Below are 19,508 nucleotides of genomic sequence, written 5' to 3'. Positions count from 1 at the left end.
ATGTGCCGGTGGGTACCAAGCGTGCACAGCCTGAGCCCTTCAGTTCCTTTTCAACTGTCCTTGGCCTGAAATGGAGCTCCCCAGTTCTCTGCAATCTTCTCAGATTCAGATTGTTCTTTAGGTAATTCTTTAGCTAGTTCTTGTTTTTTCCTGTTACTGTTAGTTAATAATGAGTTAGCTTTTAAAAAAACCCACAAAAACCTTCCCCTCCCCCCCCATCAAGATGCCTGGCTCTCTAAGCTTCAAATGCTGTGTCTCTTGCAGAGAGGTGATGCTGGTTTCTGACGGATGTTCTCAATGTGTCAGGTGCCTTGGAGAAGACCATTTGCCTCAGGATTGCCCTCATTGTGCCAAACTTAAGGCCTGGGCTTGCAGGGACAGAGACCTTTGACTGAAGTTGATTCTGCTTGAGAAAAATCCGCAGCCTGCTTCTGACCCGGCATCACAGCCCAGGGTGGTATGATCACCCCCAGGTTCTCCTCAGGGCAAGAAGATGCCCAAGAAATGGAGCTCCTCAGTACCTCATGGGGACCTTTCTGCCAAGAAACAGCCCTCCACAAGGCTGAGGTCATCAAGCATCGGTACCTATGATGCCCCCAGTACCTCAGGCACCACGACACCTTCTGCTGGCTCGGTACCAATTCCAAAGGGTCCAAACACCCCTAACGGGCACCGGCAAAATCACGGCACAGGTGATGACAGTGGCATCATCATTGTCATCTTCGTCACCACTGTTGGTACCGATGAAAACTTCGGCACCTAAACCAACAGTACCAGCACGCACCTCAGCGCTGTGCCTAATAGCTCCAGTGGCCCCTATGAAGTTTGAGGCACCTATGAGGACTTCAGCACCACTGGCACTGACAAGGGCTTTGGCACCGATGATATCTTTGGTGCTGCCAACCTATCAAGGCTCTCTCCCCTCAGCACTGACCAGTCCATCGGCCCCATATGTTCCTAAATTGGAGACACTTGCACTGATACTGGCAGCACCATTGCCTTACATGCAGCACTCAGACTTAGCAGTTGCATCTGCTCTGCAGTCGCTTTTAGGCACTGATGGATCGCCAAGACCTGCAGCATCACAGCTGGTGTCCCCAGCACCGTCACACTTTTCAAGTGATGAAGAGGGCATACAGGCCTCTTTTTCTCTACACTGCAGCCCTCTGGTGTGCTATTACAAACCGCACTATGACCCTGGGTGTTCACAGCTCCTCCCCCTTGTATGGACATCCCTGGATGCCACCCCCAGTACCGCATCCAGCACAATGGCCTTATTGGAGTCCATGGGGTTCTTATAGGAGGTGTCACAGCATGCAACCCAGCCCTTATAAACAGGGCAGTTTCTATATGCCATGCATAAGTGCATCTCTGCCACGATCTCAGCTCATAGAAGAGCAGGAGGTTCAACCTCCTGAAGAATCACCTCCTAATGCCTCTCCTCCAACGAATTCCTTGATTTCACCTGATGAAGATAGATTCATGGAGGTGAAGTCCATCAATGGCTATTAGCCAGGATGAGTAGGAATGGTGTCCCTAGCCTCTGTTTCTCTGGAGGTTGGTGACAGGGAAGGAATCACGTGAGGATTACCTGTTGTGATCCCTCCCTCTGAGGAATCTGGTATTGGTGCTGTCGAGATGCAAGATACTGGGCTAGATGGACCTTTGGTCTGACCCAATATGGCTGTTCTTATGCTCTTATAATGAGACTGCAATTCCTCCACAGCCTTCAGCAACAGATGTTTTTGCACACTTTCATGAACTCTTCAAGGCTACATTTACACTACGAGTTTTCTCGGCAGAAAATATGCTAATGAGGGACTCATTTGCATGAGTTGTAACCATTTGCGTATTTTCTGACAATCCATTTTTGTGTTGGTTTTTGCACAAAAAACAAGCAGTGTGGATGTTTTCTTTTTGCGCAAAAACCCCTTTTTCCGCAAGATTGGTAAGCCTCCTTTTTTGGGGCATAAGGATTTTGCGGAAAAGGGTTTTTGCACAAAAAGTCCACACTGCTTGTTTTTGCTCAAAAAACCCAACACAAACGGATTGGCAAAAAATATGCAAATGAGGGGCTAATTTGCATATTTTGCCAAGAAAGCTCGTAGCGTAGATGTAGCCCAACAAGGTAGAATCAGAGCTCAAAATTACTACTGAGGAAGTCTTCGAACCTCAGCATGAGCTCACAGGCATCACCCTCAACCAAAATAGCCCTACCAATCAACCTAGCCATTCTGGATCTCACCAACACCATTTGGCAAACCCCTGCCTCTATGCCATCAACATGCAAGGGGCAGATAAGAAATATTATGTCCCCGTCAAGGGTTTGGAGTTTGTTTACCCACCCCACGCCAAACTCCTTAATGGTTGAAGCCACACACCAACATGTGAAGCAAGTTTCCACACATCATCACCTGATCAGGACAGTAAGAGACTTGATCTCTTTAGTCGCAAAGCCTATACAGTTCAGGATTTCCAACTACTTGGTTTTGCTGGCAAAGTACAATTTTAAGAACTGTGCCAAATTAATGGACATAGCGGAGGATATTTCAGAGGCAAAGACACCACAATTTCAAGCTACTGTAGCTGAGGGACTGATCATATCTTGTGCTGTTCTCCAAGCTGTGCTGGATGCTGTGGACACAGTTGCCAGGACTGCTGCAATAGCCATTGTTATGCATAAGGCCTCCTGGTTCTCCCCAGCAACATTCCCTTGGGAGATCCAATCTACGATTGAGGATCTGTCCTTTGATGGCAACATACTGTTTGCTGGCAAAACTAATGAGGTCCTCAATACCATGAAGGACACACCTATCACCCTTTGCACCCTGGGCATCCCCATGCCCAACAGCGGACGTCGTATTGCTACTAGCCTACCTGCATCAGCGGCCTGACAATAATCAGGCCAGAAACAGAACCCACCCTCACAGATGCAAGCCACCTTCGGGCTCAGTGGCACAATGACCACCTGCCAATAAGCGTATTTCAGGCCTTGGTCAAGGGCCTGGAAAACTCCCTAGAACTTTCAATGCCGATTATAACCATGCACACCTTCTGAAACCGCCTTTGCCCATTTTACCACCCGTGGGCAGCTATCACAGAAGACAGATGAGTGCTGGACATGATTCTCTCGGGATACACCATTCCCTTCATCTCCAGCCCCCTGCCTGTCCTCCCTCCCCGTCCCTCTTTAGGGACCCCCTCACAAGCTTTTACTCAATCAGGAGGTTCTCTATCTGCTAGATTTGGGAGCTATAGAACCAACACTGGGAAAGGGTTCTACTCCAGTTACTTTTTAACTCAAAAGAAATCAGGAGGCTGGAGGCCCATCCTAGATCCGTGCAGAGTGAACAAATTTGTAAAGATGCAACATTTTCATGTGGTTGCTCTACCCACCATTATCCCGGCATTGCAACAAGAGGGTTGTTTTTCAGCCCTCGACCTTCAGAACAGTTACTTTAATGTCCTAATACATCCTGTACACAGACTCCTACGCTTCACAGTAGGCTCGGCCCACTACCAATATCGAGTCCTACCCTTCAGTCTGTCCATGGCTCCTTGAGATTTTTCCAAACTGCTGGCTGTAACTACAGCTCACCTATGGGGATAATTATATTCCCTTATCTCAACAGCTGTCTTCTTAAGGCCACATCGCAGACTGAGGCAATTTGCATGATCGATAACCATACAATGTTTTTAGAAGCTTGGCCTCTGGATAAACTGAAAGTCAATTATCCATCTGTCCCAGGTCATGAAGTTTATTGCAGCCAGTCTAGACCTCAAGGTCCCTTTCAGTCCTAGTATTCTGTGATTCTAGACTCCACTTCAGCACAAGTCTACTTACCTCACAACAAGTTCCTTACTATCCAAACTCTGGCCACAACACTTTACTCCCCCCTCCCCCCCACATACTACAGCCAGGGACAGCCTGCAGCTTCTCAGCCATAAAGCAGCTACTACCTTCGATGTGTTGTGTGCCCAGCTCTGCAGGCGCTGTATGTAGATCTGGTTCTCCATGATGTGCAAGCCTCTCAGGCATCCCATGTTGCTCCAGCTCACCATACCTCACGATATCACGGCATCCCTCCTCTGGTGGATCAAACAACCCAATCTGTGTGAGGGTGTTCCATTTCTGCCTCAGCCCCCTCATGCATGGCAAGACCTGATATCACTGCCCCTGCCATTCTTCTTGTACTACCTCCCTAGTCTCAAACAAGCATCGCTTTCATTCAGTTCCATCAGGGTACACCTAGTGGCCAGTACAGCCTTCCACCCCAAAATTGAGAGATTCTTGAAGAGGCTGCTTTTCCTCTACCTGGATGTGTCACAGCCTATACCTTCCTGGGATCTTGATTTAGTGTTATTGACCTTAACCAGACCACTCTTTGAGCTTCTTGCTTCCTGCTCATTTTCACACCTTTCCATGAAAGTCGCCTTTCTGGTTGCCATCACATTGGCTGTCACGTTGGGCATTTGGCTGCACTCATGGCCGATCCACCCTTCATGATATTTCACACAGTCAAGGTTACTCTTTGCATGTACCCAAAGTACTTGCCCAAAGTTGCATCCTCTTTTCACACAAACAAGCTGGTGAACTTTCCTGTGGGTCCCCTCCCCCCCCCCCCCCCAAAGCCTCATGCAAATGCATTCAAGACTTCCATGCCACACACTCAGTGTTAGACAAGCTCTGGCCTTTTATCTACAAAGGACTAAGATCTTCAGGAAAACCCGTCTCCTCTTTGTAGAAATCACTGAGTAGATGAAGTGTCAAGCCATATTGAAACAAAGGCTGTCTAAATGGATCACAGACTGTTACACCGTGCTACACCCTAAAGGGTTTACAACCTTTGTTACGTGTGACAGCTCATTCTACTAGAGCGGTTTCTTCATCCACTGTGTATTTCACAACATACTGCTCACAGACTTTTGCAAAGCTGCCACCAGGCGTCACAACTTACCTTTGCGAAGCACTATGTTTTTCCTATGGAATCAGAGTTGACACTTCTGTGGGTTCTGCAGTACTACCATCAGCGTCCCATAATATTCTAAAGCCCCAGCCACCACAGGGCGAAGCCAATTGTTAGTCTCCAGACGTAGAGCATCCACAGGGACATCTCTTTCGAAGAAACAAAGGTTACTTTCTTCGTACAATATCTGGAGTTCTTCTAGATGAGTGTCCCTATGGATGCTCCATGATCCACCCTCTTCTCCGCTGCTTCGGACTTAGAGGACCTGCGAGGTAGAGAAGGAACTGAAGGGTTCAGGCCACACATGCACAGTATCCTCTGGCATGGCATGTGCCATTGGCACCACTCATGCACAGCCTGGGCAGGACAGCATCAAGACCAGACATGGAACATCCACAGGGACACGCATCTCGAAGGACTCCAGTTACTGCATGAGGTGAGTAACTTCCATTTCCAGAGAAGTGTCTGTTCAGAAATGTATTTAATTTCTGTCTCCTGCACTTATTTGCAGTGGTGTCATATTGTTAGGACTGCTAGGGTTGGAAAGTCCTATCACTAAACAGGAGAGACAGTTTGGCCAGGTTCTGTTCCTGACTCTGATATTGAATTGATGTGTGACCTTGGGCAAGTCATGTCACTTGTCAGTTTTTCTAACTGAAATGGGAATAATGATAGTCAGCTGCTCTTTGTGGGATGCGTTGGGGTTACAGATGAGCGATGATAGACGGGTTAAACATTATTCAATGGACAAAAAGCAGAGGCTGCGGATCTGTGGTCAGATGTCATGTTATGCTGATGCCCATTTGAGACACTGATTTGAGACACTGATACCTTATAACTTGCAGGTCATGTAGATGTACTGAGAAATGGGATACGCTTGCTGGGCTGGAGTATACAGGGACCTTTGTGATAATGGGTCAGTCTGCTGAACAGAGGATTATTGAGCAGGAACTGCATTTTATCAGTGAAGAGACACCCAGCAAAATCTGTCTTAATTGGCAATAAAATGTTACTGTGCCCAGAAAGCCCTTTGTACCATTTTGTCTGTGATACAGGAAGGAGTTTAGAACACAGATCCAAATCGGATTGCCTTTGGACTTCTTGGCTGCACCAACATTGAAAGCTAAGTTGGTGCAAAGTGTCAGTTTACGGTGTGAGTGGGATGTTCTATGAGTGCAGAATACTTACTTTTTTAAAAATTCATATTATATTGTTTTATTATGGGTATTGTTTTATTATGGGTTAAACTGAGGTATTGTCATACAGAGAGGAAGACTTTGAGGACTTTCCTCAAGAACACCACCCGGTGTCCATTTAGACTCTTCCCCACTCTTGTCCCGGACTGACTGGGGAAAGTGTCGGAGCCTCTTGCGTGACTGCTACTCTTGAATACTTTTCCTTAGTGTGGTCCAGAACACACAAGGTAGACTAGATTTCTGAACAAACATATTGTTCTTTCCCTAAGCATTATTCTGTTTCAATGCAGCATGTGGTTCTCGGTGTGAGACTTGAACCATGGCTGCTATTCACATGCTATGTCTGTGACTAAACATTTCTAGTCTAGTTTGATCCATTCAGTTTTGGAAGGAAAGCTGATATGAAAAGGGGGTTGGAGGTCACGGCACTGCAGGAGCGGTACGTGCTGGGAGCCGGCTAACAAGCTCCCGCCTGCACTTCCCCACTCTGATGCAGAGGCAGCAGCGCAAGGGGCATGTGGTCAGTTCCTCATGTGTACCATATCAGAAGTGGCAGTGCGGTGGGGGGCACGCAGCTCCTGCCTACTCCCCCACACCACGTGCTGCTGCCTCTGATATGGTACATGGCAGTAGTGGAGGGAGGTCTTGCATGTAATCATTTGAACTTGTACAGTAGCACACACCTATTACTAACCCCATCCTGGTAATTTGCTGAGGGCTGGGGATGATCTTTGTGCTCTGGACATAGCTCTGATATTTGAATGTGCATCCTCTGCTGAACAGAGACCACTGTGTCACATTTAGTCGGTTGTCTCTTGAATTGAGCTACAGCCCTAGAGAACAAAAACAGATTATTTCCATCACCTGGATTGGTCCCCATGCTCCTGCAGAGATTGGCAACAGACTCCTGTTAGGGTGGGAACAGGTGTAGCGCTAAGGGTGTTTTTCTGTCTTTTTGGACTCTCTGCTTTTAATGCACTGTCACCTAGGAATTCACTCTGAGATGGTGGCAAAGGTGTGGGGGAGGACATAGCAGAGAATACTGCTACACTTGAGAACAGTGGTGGGCAACCTACAGGCTGCATGCAGCCCATTGGGGTTCCACCTGTGGCCTGTTCATGCCCTGTCTCCCTCCCTTCCCCACATGTCTCTTGCGCACTGGGAAACTGGAGCCCTGTGCTTCCTACTCCTCTCCCTCCTAGCACTTTTGGAGTGCCACAGATCTGCTGATTCATGCTCCCTTTTTGGATGTGAAGGTGATTATTTTGCAAAGATAGCAGAGATTAAAGGGCCAACTTAAAGGGTTGATCTGTGGGCTTTGGAAGAAGGGTTAAGTAAAAGTTGCGGGGGGTGGGGTGGGGGTGAGCTGTACTCCAGCTCAGAGGGGTACAGAACTGTCACACCCGAACAGATCAATTGTTAAAATAGTTTAGTATCCCATCTCTGCCAGTTGCTAATGCTGAACGCTTCAGAAGATGTAAAACTCCCACAGCGCATTTGCTTGTGTATTTGGTTTAGTCACTGTTTATTGAACCTCACTAAAATGGCACCTCACGTACTATCTTGTCATTTGTAAAGGAATAAATGGAAATTGGCTACCTAACTGTCCCTTGTCTTTTAAAATGTTTTCCAGGAGGTCTTAAGTATGGGCTTCTGAAATAGCATAAACAGGCATCAGTTTCATATAATCACCTGGCTGACTTGTATTGACCCTCCCCCCATTTTCTCCATTCCTAGTTTTTTGAATTCCTGGAGAAAGGCCTTAATTCTACTTTTTTTTTGTTGGGCAGGAATTCGCTCCTGGAACATTCATCTTCCCTCTTGTGATCTGAATCATCAACTGAGACTCTTTGTAAGTCAGCATCTTGCTCAGTTTTCTTCTGAGTTAAAAGGTAAGTTCCTTTTATTTATATTTCATTTTGTTTTGCTTTTCTGTTGGAGTTTCAGGTTGGTGAATGGAGGATGGAAATGAAATTGTTACAGATTTTTCTTTCTTCTCATGAGTTGCTTCTCCGTGTTTGAACTGATTCCACCTTCAGTGTTCATGGTAGTAACACAAGGCATAAATGTTTGTTGCCAAAAAAAAAGCAAACATGATTCTGGGATGCATTAACAGGAATGTTGTGAGCAAGACAGGAGAAGTCATTCTTCTGCTGTACTCTGCACTGATTAGACCTCAATTAGAGTATTGTGTCCAGTTCTGGGTGCCATATTTCAAGAAAGATGTGGAGAAATTGGAGAGGGTCCAGAGAAGAGCAACAAGAATGATTAAAGGTCTAGAGAACATGACCTATGAGAGGAGACTGAAAGAATTGGGCTTGTTTAGTTTAGAAAAGAGAAGACTGAGATGAGGACATGATAGCTGTTTTCAAGTATCTATGAGGGTGTGACAAGGAGGAGGGAGAAACTTTTCTCCTTGGCCTCTGACTATAGGACAAGAAACAATAGGCTTAAATTGCAGCAAGGGAGGTTTAGGTTGGACATTAGGAAAAACTTTCTGTCAGGGTGGTTAAACACTGGAATAAATTGCCTTGGGTTGGGGGGGGGGGTGTTGTGGAATCACTGGAAATATTTAGGAGCAGGTTAGACAGACACCTGTTGGGGATGATCTATTCTAGACAGTGCTTGGTCCTGCCGTGAGGCCAGGGGACTAGACTCAAAGACCTCTTGATGTATCCTTCTATGATACGTCACTGCAAAGAAATTTAATCTGGAGGTGCTGGTGAGGGTGGAGGGTTTGTAGGTGGACTAGAGACATGCTTTTAAACACAGTGCCCAGATAAATAAAGCATTTTTGTTTTTTCCTTCTTAAAGCACAATACAACAGTATTTCATACAAATTGCTTGTTCTCTGATCTCTTTATAGACGCAGTTGACAGAAACTTTGAATTCCCCACTCGTGAGAGTGTGATCATCTTGCTGTGGGGTGGAGGGCTGAGAAACTAATCGAATGTACACTTACCTGAATAGCAATTTGCATCTTACAGGAGTTAACTCCACTTTCTTAAACGGGAAGATGATGAGGAGGTACTTTAAAAAAAAATGCCAATGGCACTTAATATAAACTGCCTTATTACCAGGCATGCAGATCTGGCCTCAACTCCCAAGCTAACTCACACTGTTAAATTCCTCAACATTTGCATTCATATTATGTATAGGTCAGACATATGGGCACAGATTGTCACTGTAAGCTGCACCTGCTAGAGGTTTTTGTATCACTCTACCTCAACTGGTCAGATTCCTCTTGGGAGGCATTCACGGGTTCTTGGAGGAAGGTCTTGTTTTCCTAATGGTCAGGATATTTAACTGGAAAGCAGAGAGTTCTACTTCTGGCTCTGTCATTGATTTACTATGTGAGCCTGTGGCTGTTTCCTTACCTATCCAGTGAGCATAGTGCTGGGGTGATGCATTCAACAAAGGATGAATATAGGCAAGCAACATGGGAATGCAGGGGCAAGATTAGAAAGGCAAAGGCACAAAATGAGATCAAACTAGCTACAGGCATAAAGGGAAACAAGAAGACCTTTTATAAATACATTAAAAGCAAGAGGAAGACCAAGGACAGGGTAGACCCACTGCTTAGCGAGGAGGGAGAAGCAGTAACAGGGAACTTGGAAATGGCGGAGATGCTCAATGACTTCTTTGTTTCGGTCTTCACCGAGAAGTCTGGAGGTGTGCCTAACGTAGTGAATACAAGCAGAGAGAGGGTAAGTTTAGAAGATAGGATACACAAAGAACAAGTTAAAAATCACTTAGGAAAGTTAGATGTCAGCAAGTCACCAGGTCCTGATGAAATGCATCCCAGGATACTCAAGGAGCTGATAGAGGAGGTATCTGAGCCTTTAGCTATGATCTTTGAAAAATCATGGCAGACAGGGGAGATTCCAGAAGACTGGAAAAGGGCAAATATTGTGCCCATCTATAAAAAGGGGAATAAGAACAACCCAGGAAATTATAGACCGGTCAGTTTAACGTCTGTCCCAGGGAAGATAATGGAGCAGGTAATTAAGGAAATCGTATGCAAACACTTGGAAAGTAATAAAGTGATAGGGAATAGCCAGCATGGGTTTGTGAAGAACAAGTCATGCCAAACTAATCTGATAGCTTTCTTTGAAAAGATAACGAGCCTTGTGGATAAGGGAGAAGCGGTGGATGTCATATACCTAGACTTTAGTAAGGCATTTGATACGGTCTCGCATGATATTCTTATTGATAAACTAGGCAAATATAACTTAGATAGGGCCACGATAAGGTGGATGCATAATTGGCTGGATAACCGTAGTCAGAGAGTTGTTGTTAACGGTTCTAAATCCTGCTGGAAAGGGATAACAAGTGGAGTTCCTCAAGGGTCTGTTTTGGGACCCGTACTATTCTATATCTTCATCAATGATGTAGATATTGGGATAGAGAGTACTCTTATTAAGTTTGCAGATGATACCAAACTGGGTGGGGTTGCGACTTCTTTGGAGGATAGGGACATAATTCAAAATGACCTTAGCAAGTTAGAGAAATGGTCAGAGGTAAACAGGATGAGGTTTAATAAAGAGAAATGCAAAGTGCTCCACTTAGGAAGGAACAATCAGTTCCATACATACAAGATGGGAAGCGACTGTCTAGGAAGGAGCATGGCGGAAAGGGATCTAGGGGTCATAGTGGACCACAAGTTGAATATGAGTCAACAGTGTGATGCTGTTGCAAAAAAAGCAAATATGATTCTAGGTTGTATCAACAGGTGTGTTGTAAGCAAAACTCGTGAAGTCATTCTGCCGCTCTATTCTGCACTAGTTAGGCCTCAGCTGGAGTACTGTGTCCAGTTCTGGGCGCCACATTTCAAGAAAGATGTGGAGAAATTGGAAAGGGTACAGAGAAGAGCGACAAGAATGATTAAAGGTCTAGAGAACATGACCTATGAAGCCAGGCTTCATGAACTGGGCTTGTTTAGTTTGGAAAAAAAGATTAAGGGGGGACATGATAGCAGTTTTCAAATATCTAAAAGGGTGTCACAAGGAGGAAGGCGAAAATTTGTTCCTCTTGGTTTCTGAGGACAGGACAAGGAGTAATGGGCTTAAAGTGCAGCAGGGGAGGTTTAGATTGGACATTAGGAAAAAATTCCTAACTGTCAGGGTGGTCAAATATTGGAATAAATTGCCAAGGGAGGTGGTGGAATCTCCCTCTCTGGAGATATTTAAGAACAGGTTAGATAGACATCTGTCAGGGATGGTGTAGACGGAGCTTGATCCTGCCTTGAGGGCGGGGGGCTGGACTCGATGACCTCTCGAGGTCCCTTTCAGTCCTATTATTCTATGATTCTATGATTCTATGATTTTTGTAAACCAGTGGAATATTTGTGGAGTCAAAGCTCTGTGTATTACTATGTATGGCAGAGCAGGGAATGTTTTTCTACCGAGGCCCATTGACCCAGAGAAGAAATCAATTGTGGGCTACACATAGCCCTGTGGGAAGGCGGAGTTGGGGGAAGGGGTTGCAGAGACTCAGTGCTGCCCCTACGCTCTGGGATGGGGCCAGAAATGAGGGGTTTGGGTTTGGGAGAGTGCTCTGGTTGGGATGGGGTGAGAGTGCGGCAGAGGGCTCTGAGGTGGAGCTGGGGATGAGGGGTTTGGGGTACAGGAAGGGGTTCTGGGCTGGGGCCAAGGGGTTTGGAGTGTAGGAGGTGGCTCTGTGCTGGGGTATGGGAGGAGGTTCAGGGTGTGGCAAGGGGCTGAGGGCTGAGAGAGTGAGTTGGAGGGTGTGGGCTCCAGCTGGGCAGCACTTACCTTCGGCAGTGCAGCAGGGCTAAGGCAGGCTTCCTGTTTGCCATGGCTCTGCACTGTTCCCGTATGTGGCCACTACATCCCACCCCAAGCAGTGATATAGCTCCCATCCACAGGTATCGCTCCTGCAGCTCCCATTGGCCATGATTCGCAGCCAAGTGGAGCCTTGTGTTGGGAGCAGGGGCAGCATTCAGAGCTTCCGTGATTGCCCCTTTGTCTAGGGGTTGCAGGGGCATGCTGGCTGCTTCAGGGAGATGTGCAGAGCTGACCAGACTTCTAAAGACTTCTTACCCTAGCTTCCCCCTATAGCGAGGCAAACCAGCACTCACAGCAATAGCCCCATTGAAGGGGGAAAGGGGGCAAGTCTCAGGGCTTCCAGCCCTCATCTACAAATCCAGCCTTATATCTACAAATATAAAAAACAGGAAAGGATACTTGCCTAGTCACATTAACGTTTCCTTGAATTTTATAATTATGGTGAGGAGCCATACCTGCTAGGGGACCATTTTACAGGCAGGATTTTTGATCCCACTTGTCAGAACAACTGTCATTTCTTGGAGTTGCTGTGATCTAGTGACTGGCATCTGGAAAGGACACAGTAAGGGAAGGAGCCTTAGCAGCTGCCCTGTGCAGCCTGCTGCTTTGGGAAGGAAGTCCCTCAACACCTCTCGTCTGCCAGGACCTCATCCAAGGAGGGCACAGACAGCCATCTCACTCTAACAGTTCCTGGCAGGGAGACTTTCCCTTCAGCTTTCACATGACTGTGATTCCACCATCCTCAGCTTTGCAAAAAGTTCATCGTAATCATCAGGGTAACTACTCCCTGGCAATGAGAAGCCACAGCTAAACAGCATCTTGTGAGCAACCTGACGCAGCCATTTGTGCTTGGGTGTGCACATGCCCCAAGCCAATACTGGAAGGCATCTTGACAGACCATGTAGTTCAGTGTGCTGCACTGAAGGTGGGCTAAGTATTATCTAGGGCAGTGCTGGGCAAGATGCGACCTGCCTAACAGATCTGGCCTGTGGATTGCATCTGGCTGCTTTTTATTTATATCCTGCTGCCTGCGTCACCGAATTTCCAGGAGGTGGCTCAGGCAGCTGGATCCTATTCAGATAGCTCCCAGTCATCACGCTACCCCAGCAAGGACTGGAGCCATGAGCCCTTTACATAGCTGCAGCAATCCCGGGCGGCTGCCAGGCAGTGTGGTAGCGGTGGGTCCAGGAGCCGCAAGCCCTTTGCTTTGTTTAACTTGAAACCTCTGGCCCCAGACAAGTCTGTGGGGGAGGCTATTCCCTAGCTCTGCCCCACGCCATGCCCCTTCCATGCATGGAGCTGGCCCATGACCATATACCAAAAGTCATTAAGTCGTCTCATGCTCCCCCATCTCAAGGTGGGACTGAGGCATCCTAGGCCTGCCCTGTAACCAGATTACATCTGTGCTGTATCCTGGAGAAGCAATAAACACCCTGTATTCTACTGGCTGGTGGAGTCTGTCTGTGCGATTACGGGGGTGTAGGAGATGGGAAAACCCCAACACGCCCAACCTCCCTGCTCTGAGCGCCTCACGCACCCCAACTCAAACCCCTGCACCCTCACATCCACAAGCGTGTGGCTTGCTCAGCACCCCAACCCTCCACCTGAGCCCAACACTCTCCAGCCTGGAGCCCCCTCTCTGAACCAGCATTCCCTTCTCCATGTCCTCCTGCATCCAGATTCCCTCCCAGAGCTTGCATTTCTCACCACTTCCCTCATTCTCACCCCAGAGCCCGCACCTCCTGTCCAACCCAGTGAGGGTACGGCTAGACTACAAGAGTTCTTCTGCTTTTTTTAGTGGAAGAGCAGACATGCTCTTTCGGCAGCCCCGTATTCCTTGTTCCATGAGGAATAAGGGGACTTCCCAAAGAAGGGATTTTTCTTACATTTGGCCCTGTCTAAATGGGCCAAATGTTGGAAAAACCTCTTCTGACAGAAAGATCGAAAAAAAGTGGCAGTGTAACCGTACCCTCCGTGTAAGCTGGGGATAGCAAGTGATGGAGAGGAGAGGAACAGAGAGGGTGGGGCCTAAAGAATGGATGGGGTCGTGGGGAAGGGAACGGGTAGATCTTGGCTTGTCTTGACATTTAGAAAGTGATCTTGGGTGTGTAAAGGTTGGAGACCACTAGTCTAGGTATACCACATCCACCGTTTCTCCCTTATTCACAAGACTTGTCATCTTATCAAAGAAAGCTTTCAGATTGGTTTGACATGACTTGTTCTTTACAAATCCATGCTGGCTGTTGCCTATCACCTTACTATTTTCTAGTTGTTTGCAGATTTCCTTAATTACTTACTCCATTATCTTTTCTGGCACAGAAGTTAAACTGCCTGGTCTGTACTTTCTTGGGTTGTTATTTCTCTTTCAATAGATGGGCACTATATTTGCCCTTTTCAAGTCTTCTGGAATCTCTCCTGACTTCAGTGACTTTTTAAATATGATAGCTAATAGCTCAGATCCTTGAGTATTCTAGGATGCATTTCCCAGGTCTTGGTGACTTGAAGACATCTAACTTTTCTAAGTAATTTTTAACTTGTTCTTTTAAAAAAATTCTAAACCTACTCCATTTCCATTAGCATTCACTATGTTAGGCTTTTTTTCATCATCAGACTTCTTGGTGAAGACAAAAGTCATTAAGTGCCTCTGCCATTTCCAAGTTTCCTGTTGATTCTCCCTCCTCACTGAGCAGTGGGCCTACCCTGTCCTTGGTCTTCCTCTTGCTTCTAATATATTTATAGAATGTCTTCTTGTTTCCCTTTATGTCTGAAGCTAGTTTGAGCTCGTTTTGTGCCTTTGTCTTTCTAATCTTGCCTCTGCATACTTAAATTACACTGCTCTACAGCTAAAATGCTTCTGAAATAAATGTAGTCAAACTTTCCTAATTCTGGGTCACTGAGAACGAAAATGATGCTTAAAATTGTTGATTGGCTCTAGTTTTCAAGATATGCTATTGGGTCAGTATATTCGACCCATGACTTGCGAATGGCGGAGGATAAGTGAGTTATAAAGGGAAGGGATCTCAATTTAAACCGGAAATGACTAAAATACATCTTTGACTGGATCTATGAATAAATCTATGACTGGGTTTGGATAGTATTTGCTTTTAGGCAAAACAATGAATGATGCAATCTGAAGCTGGTATTGCATTATACATGATATGAATTGCATCATTATTCCTAGAAGTCATGGATGATGCAATCATAACGAAGCTTACTTCACTCTGCTGAACAGATTGCCCTATATCAGCTCTAGAAATCATAGTGTTGTGCTCTTATTTGTCAGTGTTTGATTTTTGCAAAGGGACACATTTCTGTTTAGCCAAAGTGAGCAGAGATGCCTTGTACTTGTATGAACAGTGCAGATAACTTCTGCTATGTTTGTGGTGAAGTGACTTTTGCATCACAAAAGCACAGTATAACCACTATGGTTATGGTTAAGAAAGCCTATCACCTTTATTTTGGCTGCAAAATTGGAGATCAGGACAAGAGGTGAGCCCCACACATATGCTGCGGCACTTGTGCAACAAATCTTCGCCAGTGGTTGAACAGAAAAAGGAAATCTATGCCTTTTGCAGTGCCAATGATTTGGAGAGAGCCAACAGATCATACCAGCAATTGTTAGTTCTGCATGGTGCCTCCAGTTGGGAAAGGTGTGTCAAAGAAGAAAAAGTGGACTGTGCATTATCCAAACATCCCATCAGCTATACGCCCAGTACCCCACGGAGAAGAACTGCCGGTTCCTGATGCACCAGAATCATTCTCATTTGAGTCAGAGGAGGAAGAGGATGAAACTTCTGGTCCTGAACCATCAATGACACAGGACCCACATTTTTCTCCCATCCTCCTCCTCCTCTGAACCACACCTTATAACACAAGGTGAACTGGATGACCTTGTTAGGGATTTGGGACTACCCAAGAGTAAGGCAGAGCTGTTGGGCTCCAGACTACAGCAGTGGAATCTCCTGGCAGGTGATGTTAGGGTTTCCATTTTTCCGTGACCGTCAAAAGGATCTTGTCCCATTCTTCTTCATGGAAGGTGATCTTGTAGCCTGCAACAACATCGATGGTGTGATGGCAGCCCTCAACATCATTCACGATCCAGATGAGTGGAGACTGTTCATTGAGTCATCAAAGACGAGTCTTAAAGCTGTTTTGCTGCATAATGGCAATGTTTTGCCATCAATTCCAGTTGGTCATGCAGTCCATATGAAGGAAACCTATGACAACATGAAACAACTTTTGAGGTGCATAAACTATGACCAACATCAGTGGCAACTTTGTGGCTATTTGAAGGTTGTTGCTCTCTTGCTTAGTCTGCAGACTGGATACACAAAGTACTGCTGTTTTCTCTGCGAATGGGATAGTCGTGCAAGAGATTCCCACTACATCAAGATAGATTGGCCACTCTGACAGTCATTGAAGCCTGCGAGGAAAAGTGTTCAGCATCCACCACTTGTTGAATCAAGGAAGATTTTGTTACCACCCTTACACATCAAGCTGGGTCTGATGAAGAACTTTGTCAAGGCCATGGACAAAACACAAGCAGCTTTCAAGTACCTCCGTGGAAAATTTCCAAGGTTAAGTGAAGCTAAGATAAAGGAAGGTGTCTTTGTTGGTCCTCAGATTCGTAAACTTCTTCGAGATGATGCATTTGACCATGCACAGCGTGGCAAGGAAAAGACGGCATGGAAAGCCTTCCAGTTAGTGGCAATAAATTTTCTCGGAAACAACAAGGCAGACAACTACAGGTTGTTAGTGGAAAACCTCCTCAAGGCATACAAAAGCCTTGGTTGCAACATGTCACTAAAGATACATTTTTTGCACTCTCATCTACATTTTTTTCCACCGAACTGCGGCGCCATGAGCGAGCACAGCGAGCGATTTCACCAGGACATTGCAACAATGGAGAAACCCCATCGAGGCAAATGGAGCCCATCAATGCTTGCAGACTATTGCTGGACAGTGCCAAGAGATGCTCCATTTAATGAATACAAGAGACAAGCCAAGAAGTGCCGAGTGGACACTGAATAGGACTAAACTATGTACATAATAGTTTTTTGCCTTTTGTTTCTTAATACATTTTATTTATATAACCCTTTTGCTGATTTTTAAAGTGTTACATAAACAGGACAGGTGAAATATTATCATGTAAAGCAACCATAAACACATGAAAAGACCAGGTTTACAATTTATGATTAAAACTCTACTTAGTAATCTATACAATATACATAGACGTAAAATGTAAAAACTTAAATATCTTGGTAACAGTAGACAATCAGTTTTGTCATATTTGAATTCAGCACATCAAAATACAGAGATAAAATGTGCTATTTATTATGAAGCAGACAACTTCTAAAAAATTGTAGACCAGTGTTATTTGCTTATATTCATCCTCTATAATTTGACCTAGTTTCCACTTTTTATATTACTCCTTTTTGATTTTTAGATCATGTAAGTTCTCCTGGTTAAGCCAAGGTTGTCTCTAACCATACTTTCTCCATTTCCTACATAGTGGTATAGTTTGCTTTTGCGCTCTTAATAATGTCCTTTTAAAAAACTGCCAATTCTCTTCAGTAGTTTTTTCTCTTAGTCTTGCTTCCCATGAGACCGTACCTACCAGGTCTCAGGGTTTACTAAAATCTGTCTTCCTAAAATCCCTTGTCTCTGTTTTGCTGTTCTGTCTTCTACCATTCCTTATCTTGAACTCCGATTTCATGATCGCTTTACCCAATCTGCCTTCCACTTTCAAATTTTCAACTACTTGCTTCCTATTTGTTAAAATCAAATCTAGAACAGCTTTCTCCCAGTAGCTTTCTCTACCTTTACTGCCACCAGTAGGCTGACATCCAGCAATTTTTCCTTTTCTTCAGATGTGACCAACACTATCACAAAAATCCTCCAAAGCCAGAAGGTTAGCTTCTGTCTTGAACAGCAATTCTCCTGTATCAAAAAACAATGGAGGGCCAAAGTGATGCTGATTGGAAACAGTGTTCCCTCTAAGATTTTCCATCCATGAGTAGGAGGGTGAGTTTTGACATATTCCATCCCTTGCCTTTGTCATGCCCACTGCTCCTTTCAACCCATTTTCTCCTGACACCCACTCCTCCCCTCTCCTCTTCCTTCCTCTTGTCACCATTGCCTTTCCTCTCTTCCCCTCCCATCTGCTCCTACCAGTATCACCTTGTTCCCTCCCCTTTCCCACTTCCACTGACACCTTCTCATCCCTATCCCACTCCTCCTGATCTGTGTGTGTCACCATCAGGTTAGATTTCTGTGACTTACTATCTCGAAGCCCGAAGGTAGATGCTATACCAAGGTGTCATCTTGTGTAGATTACAGCAGCCCCCCTTAATGAGACGAGCCACTTTCAGTATGTTATTACCTCAGAGGCTCTCATTCCTGTGGCAATCCTCCACCCCATACTTGATGAAATTGGCTTGTAAGTATAAATAAGCATAACTCAAAGATGCTTTGGACAAAATACTTTATGTAACCTATCAATTTTAATGTTAAAGTCTGCTGGTAAAGAATAAATCATGTCAAACCAATCTGATAGCTTTCTTTGATAGGATATCAAGTCTTGTGGATAAGGGAGAAATGGTGGATGTGGTATACCTAGACTTTAGTAAGCATTTGATATGGTCTCGCATGATATTCTTATCAATAAACTAGGCAAATACAACGTAGATGGGGCTACTATAAGGTGGATGCATAACTGGCTGGATAACCAAACTCAGAGTAGTTATTAATGGTTCACAATCCCGCTGGAAAGGTATAATAAGTGGGGTTCCGCAGGGGGTCTGTTTTGGGACCGGCTCTGTTCAATATCTTCATCAACAATTTACATATTGGCATAGAAAGTATGCTTATTAAGTTTGCAGATGATACCAAGCTGGGAGGGATTGCAACTTTTCTGGAGGTTAGTGTCGTAATTCAAAATGATCTGGACAAATTGGAGAAACGGTCTAAGGTAAACAGGATAAAGTTTAATAAAGACAAATGCAAAGTGCTCCACTTAAGAAAGAACAATCAGTTTCATACATACAGACTGGGAAGCGACTGTCTAGGAAGGAGTACGGCAGAAAGGGATCTAGGAGTTATAGTGGACCACAGTTGAATATGAGTCAGCAGTGTGATGCTGTTGCAAAAAAAAGCCAACATGATTCTGGGATGCATTAACTGGTGTGTTATGAGCAAGACACGAGAAGTCATTCTTCCGCTCTACCCTGCACTGGTTAGGCCTCAGTTGGAGTATTGAGTCCAGTTCTGGGCACCACATTTCAAGAAAGATGTGGAGAAATTGGAGAGGGTCCAGAGAAGAGCAACAAGAATGATTAACGGTCTAAAGAAAATGACCTAGGAAGGAAGGCTGAAAGAATTGGGTTTGTTTAGTTTAGAAAAGAGAAGACTGAGGGGGGACATGATAGCCGTTTTCAGGTATCTAAAAGGGTGTCACAAGGAGGAGGGAGAAAATTGTTCTTCCTGGCCTCTGAGGATAGAACAAGAAGCAATGGGCTTAAACTGCAGCAAGGGAGGTT

The 19,508-nt window shown here is 45.3% G+C and overlaps 2 protein-coding genes across 4 annotated transcripts in view; one reads left to right on the top strand and one right to left on the bottom strand.

Moving 5' to 3' along the window:
• The window catches only part of LOC102458593 (ras GTPase-activating-like protein IQGAP1), a 564,033-nt gene that overhangs the window by 424,404 nt on the left and 120,121 nt on the right, over positions 1-19,508 (bottom strand). The gene's annotated exons all lie outside the window — the stretch shown is intronic.
• The window catches only part of MAP1A (microtubule associated protein 1A), a 117,367-nt gene that overhangs the window by 3,201 nt on the left and 94,658 nt on the right, over positions 1-19,508 (top strand). For all 3 annotated transcript variants that reach the window (XM_075916980.1, XM_075916979.1, XM_075916982.1), the window contains one exon: positions 7,954-8,055. In XM_075916980.1, the coding sequence (XP_075773095.1) occupies positions 7,954-8,055 (102 nt within the window). Of the gene's footprint in view, positions 1-7,953; positions 8,056-19,508 lie in introns of those variants that run through there.

Source organism: Pelodiscus sinensis, unplaced genomic scaffold, assembly GCF_049634645.1.
Source record: "Pelodiscus sinensis isolate JC-2024 unplaced genomic scaffold, ASM4963464v1 ctg56, whole genome shotgun sequence".
Classification (NCBI taxonomy): domain Eukaryota; kingdom Metazoa; phylum Chordata; order Testudines; family Trionychidae; genus Pelodiscus; species Pelodiscus sinensis.
This window is presented reverse-complemented; position numbering and strand designations above follow the sequence as displayed.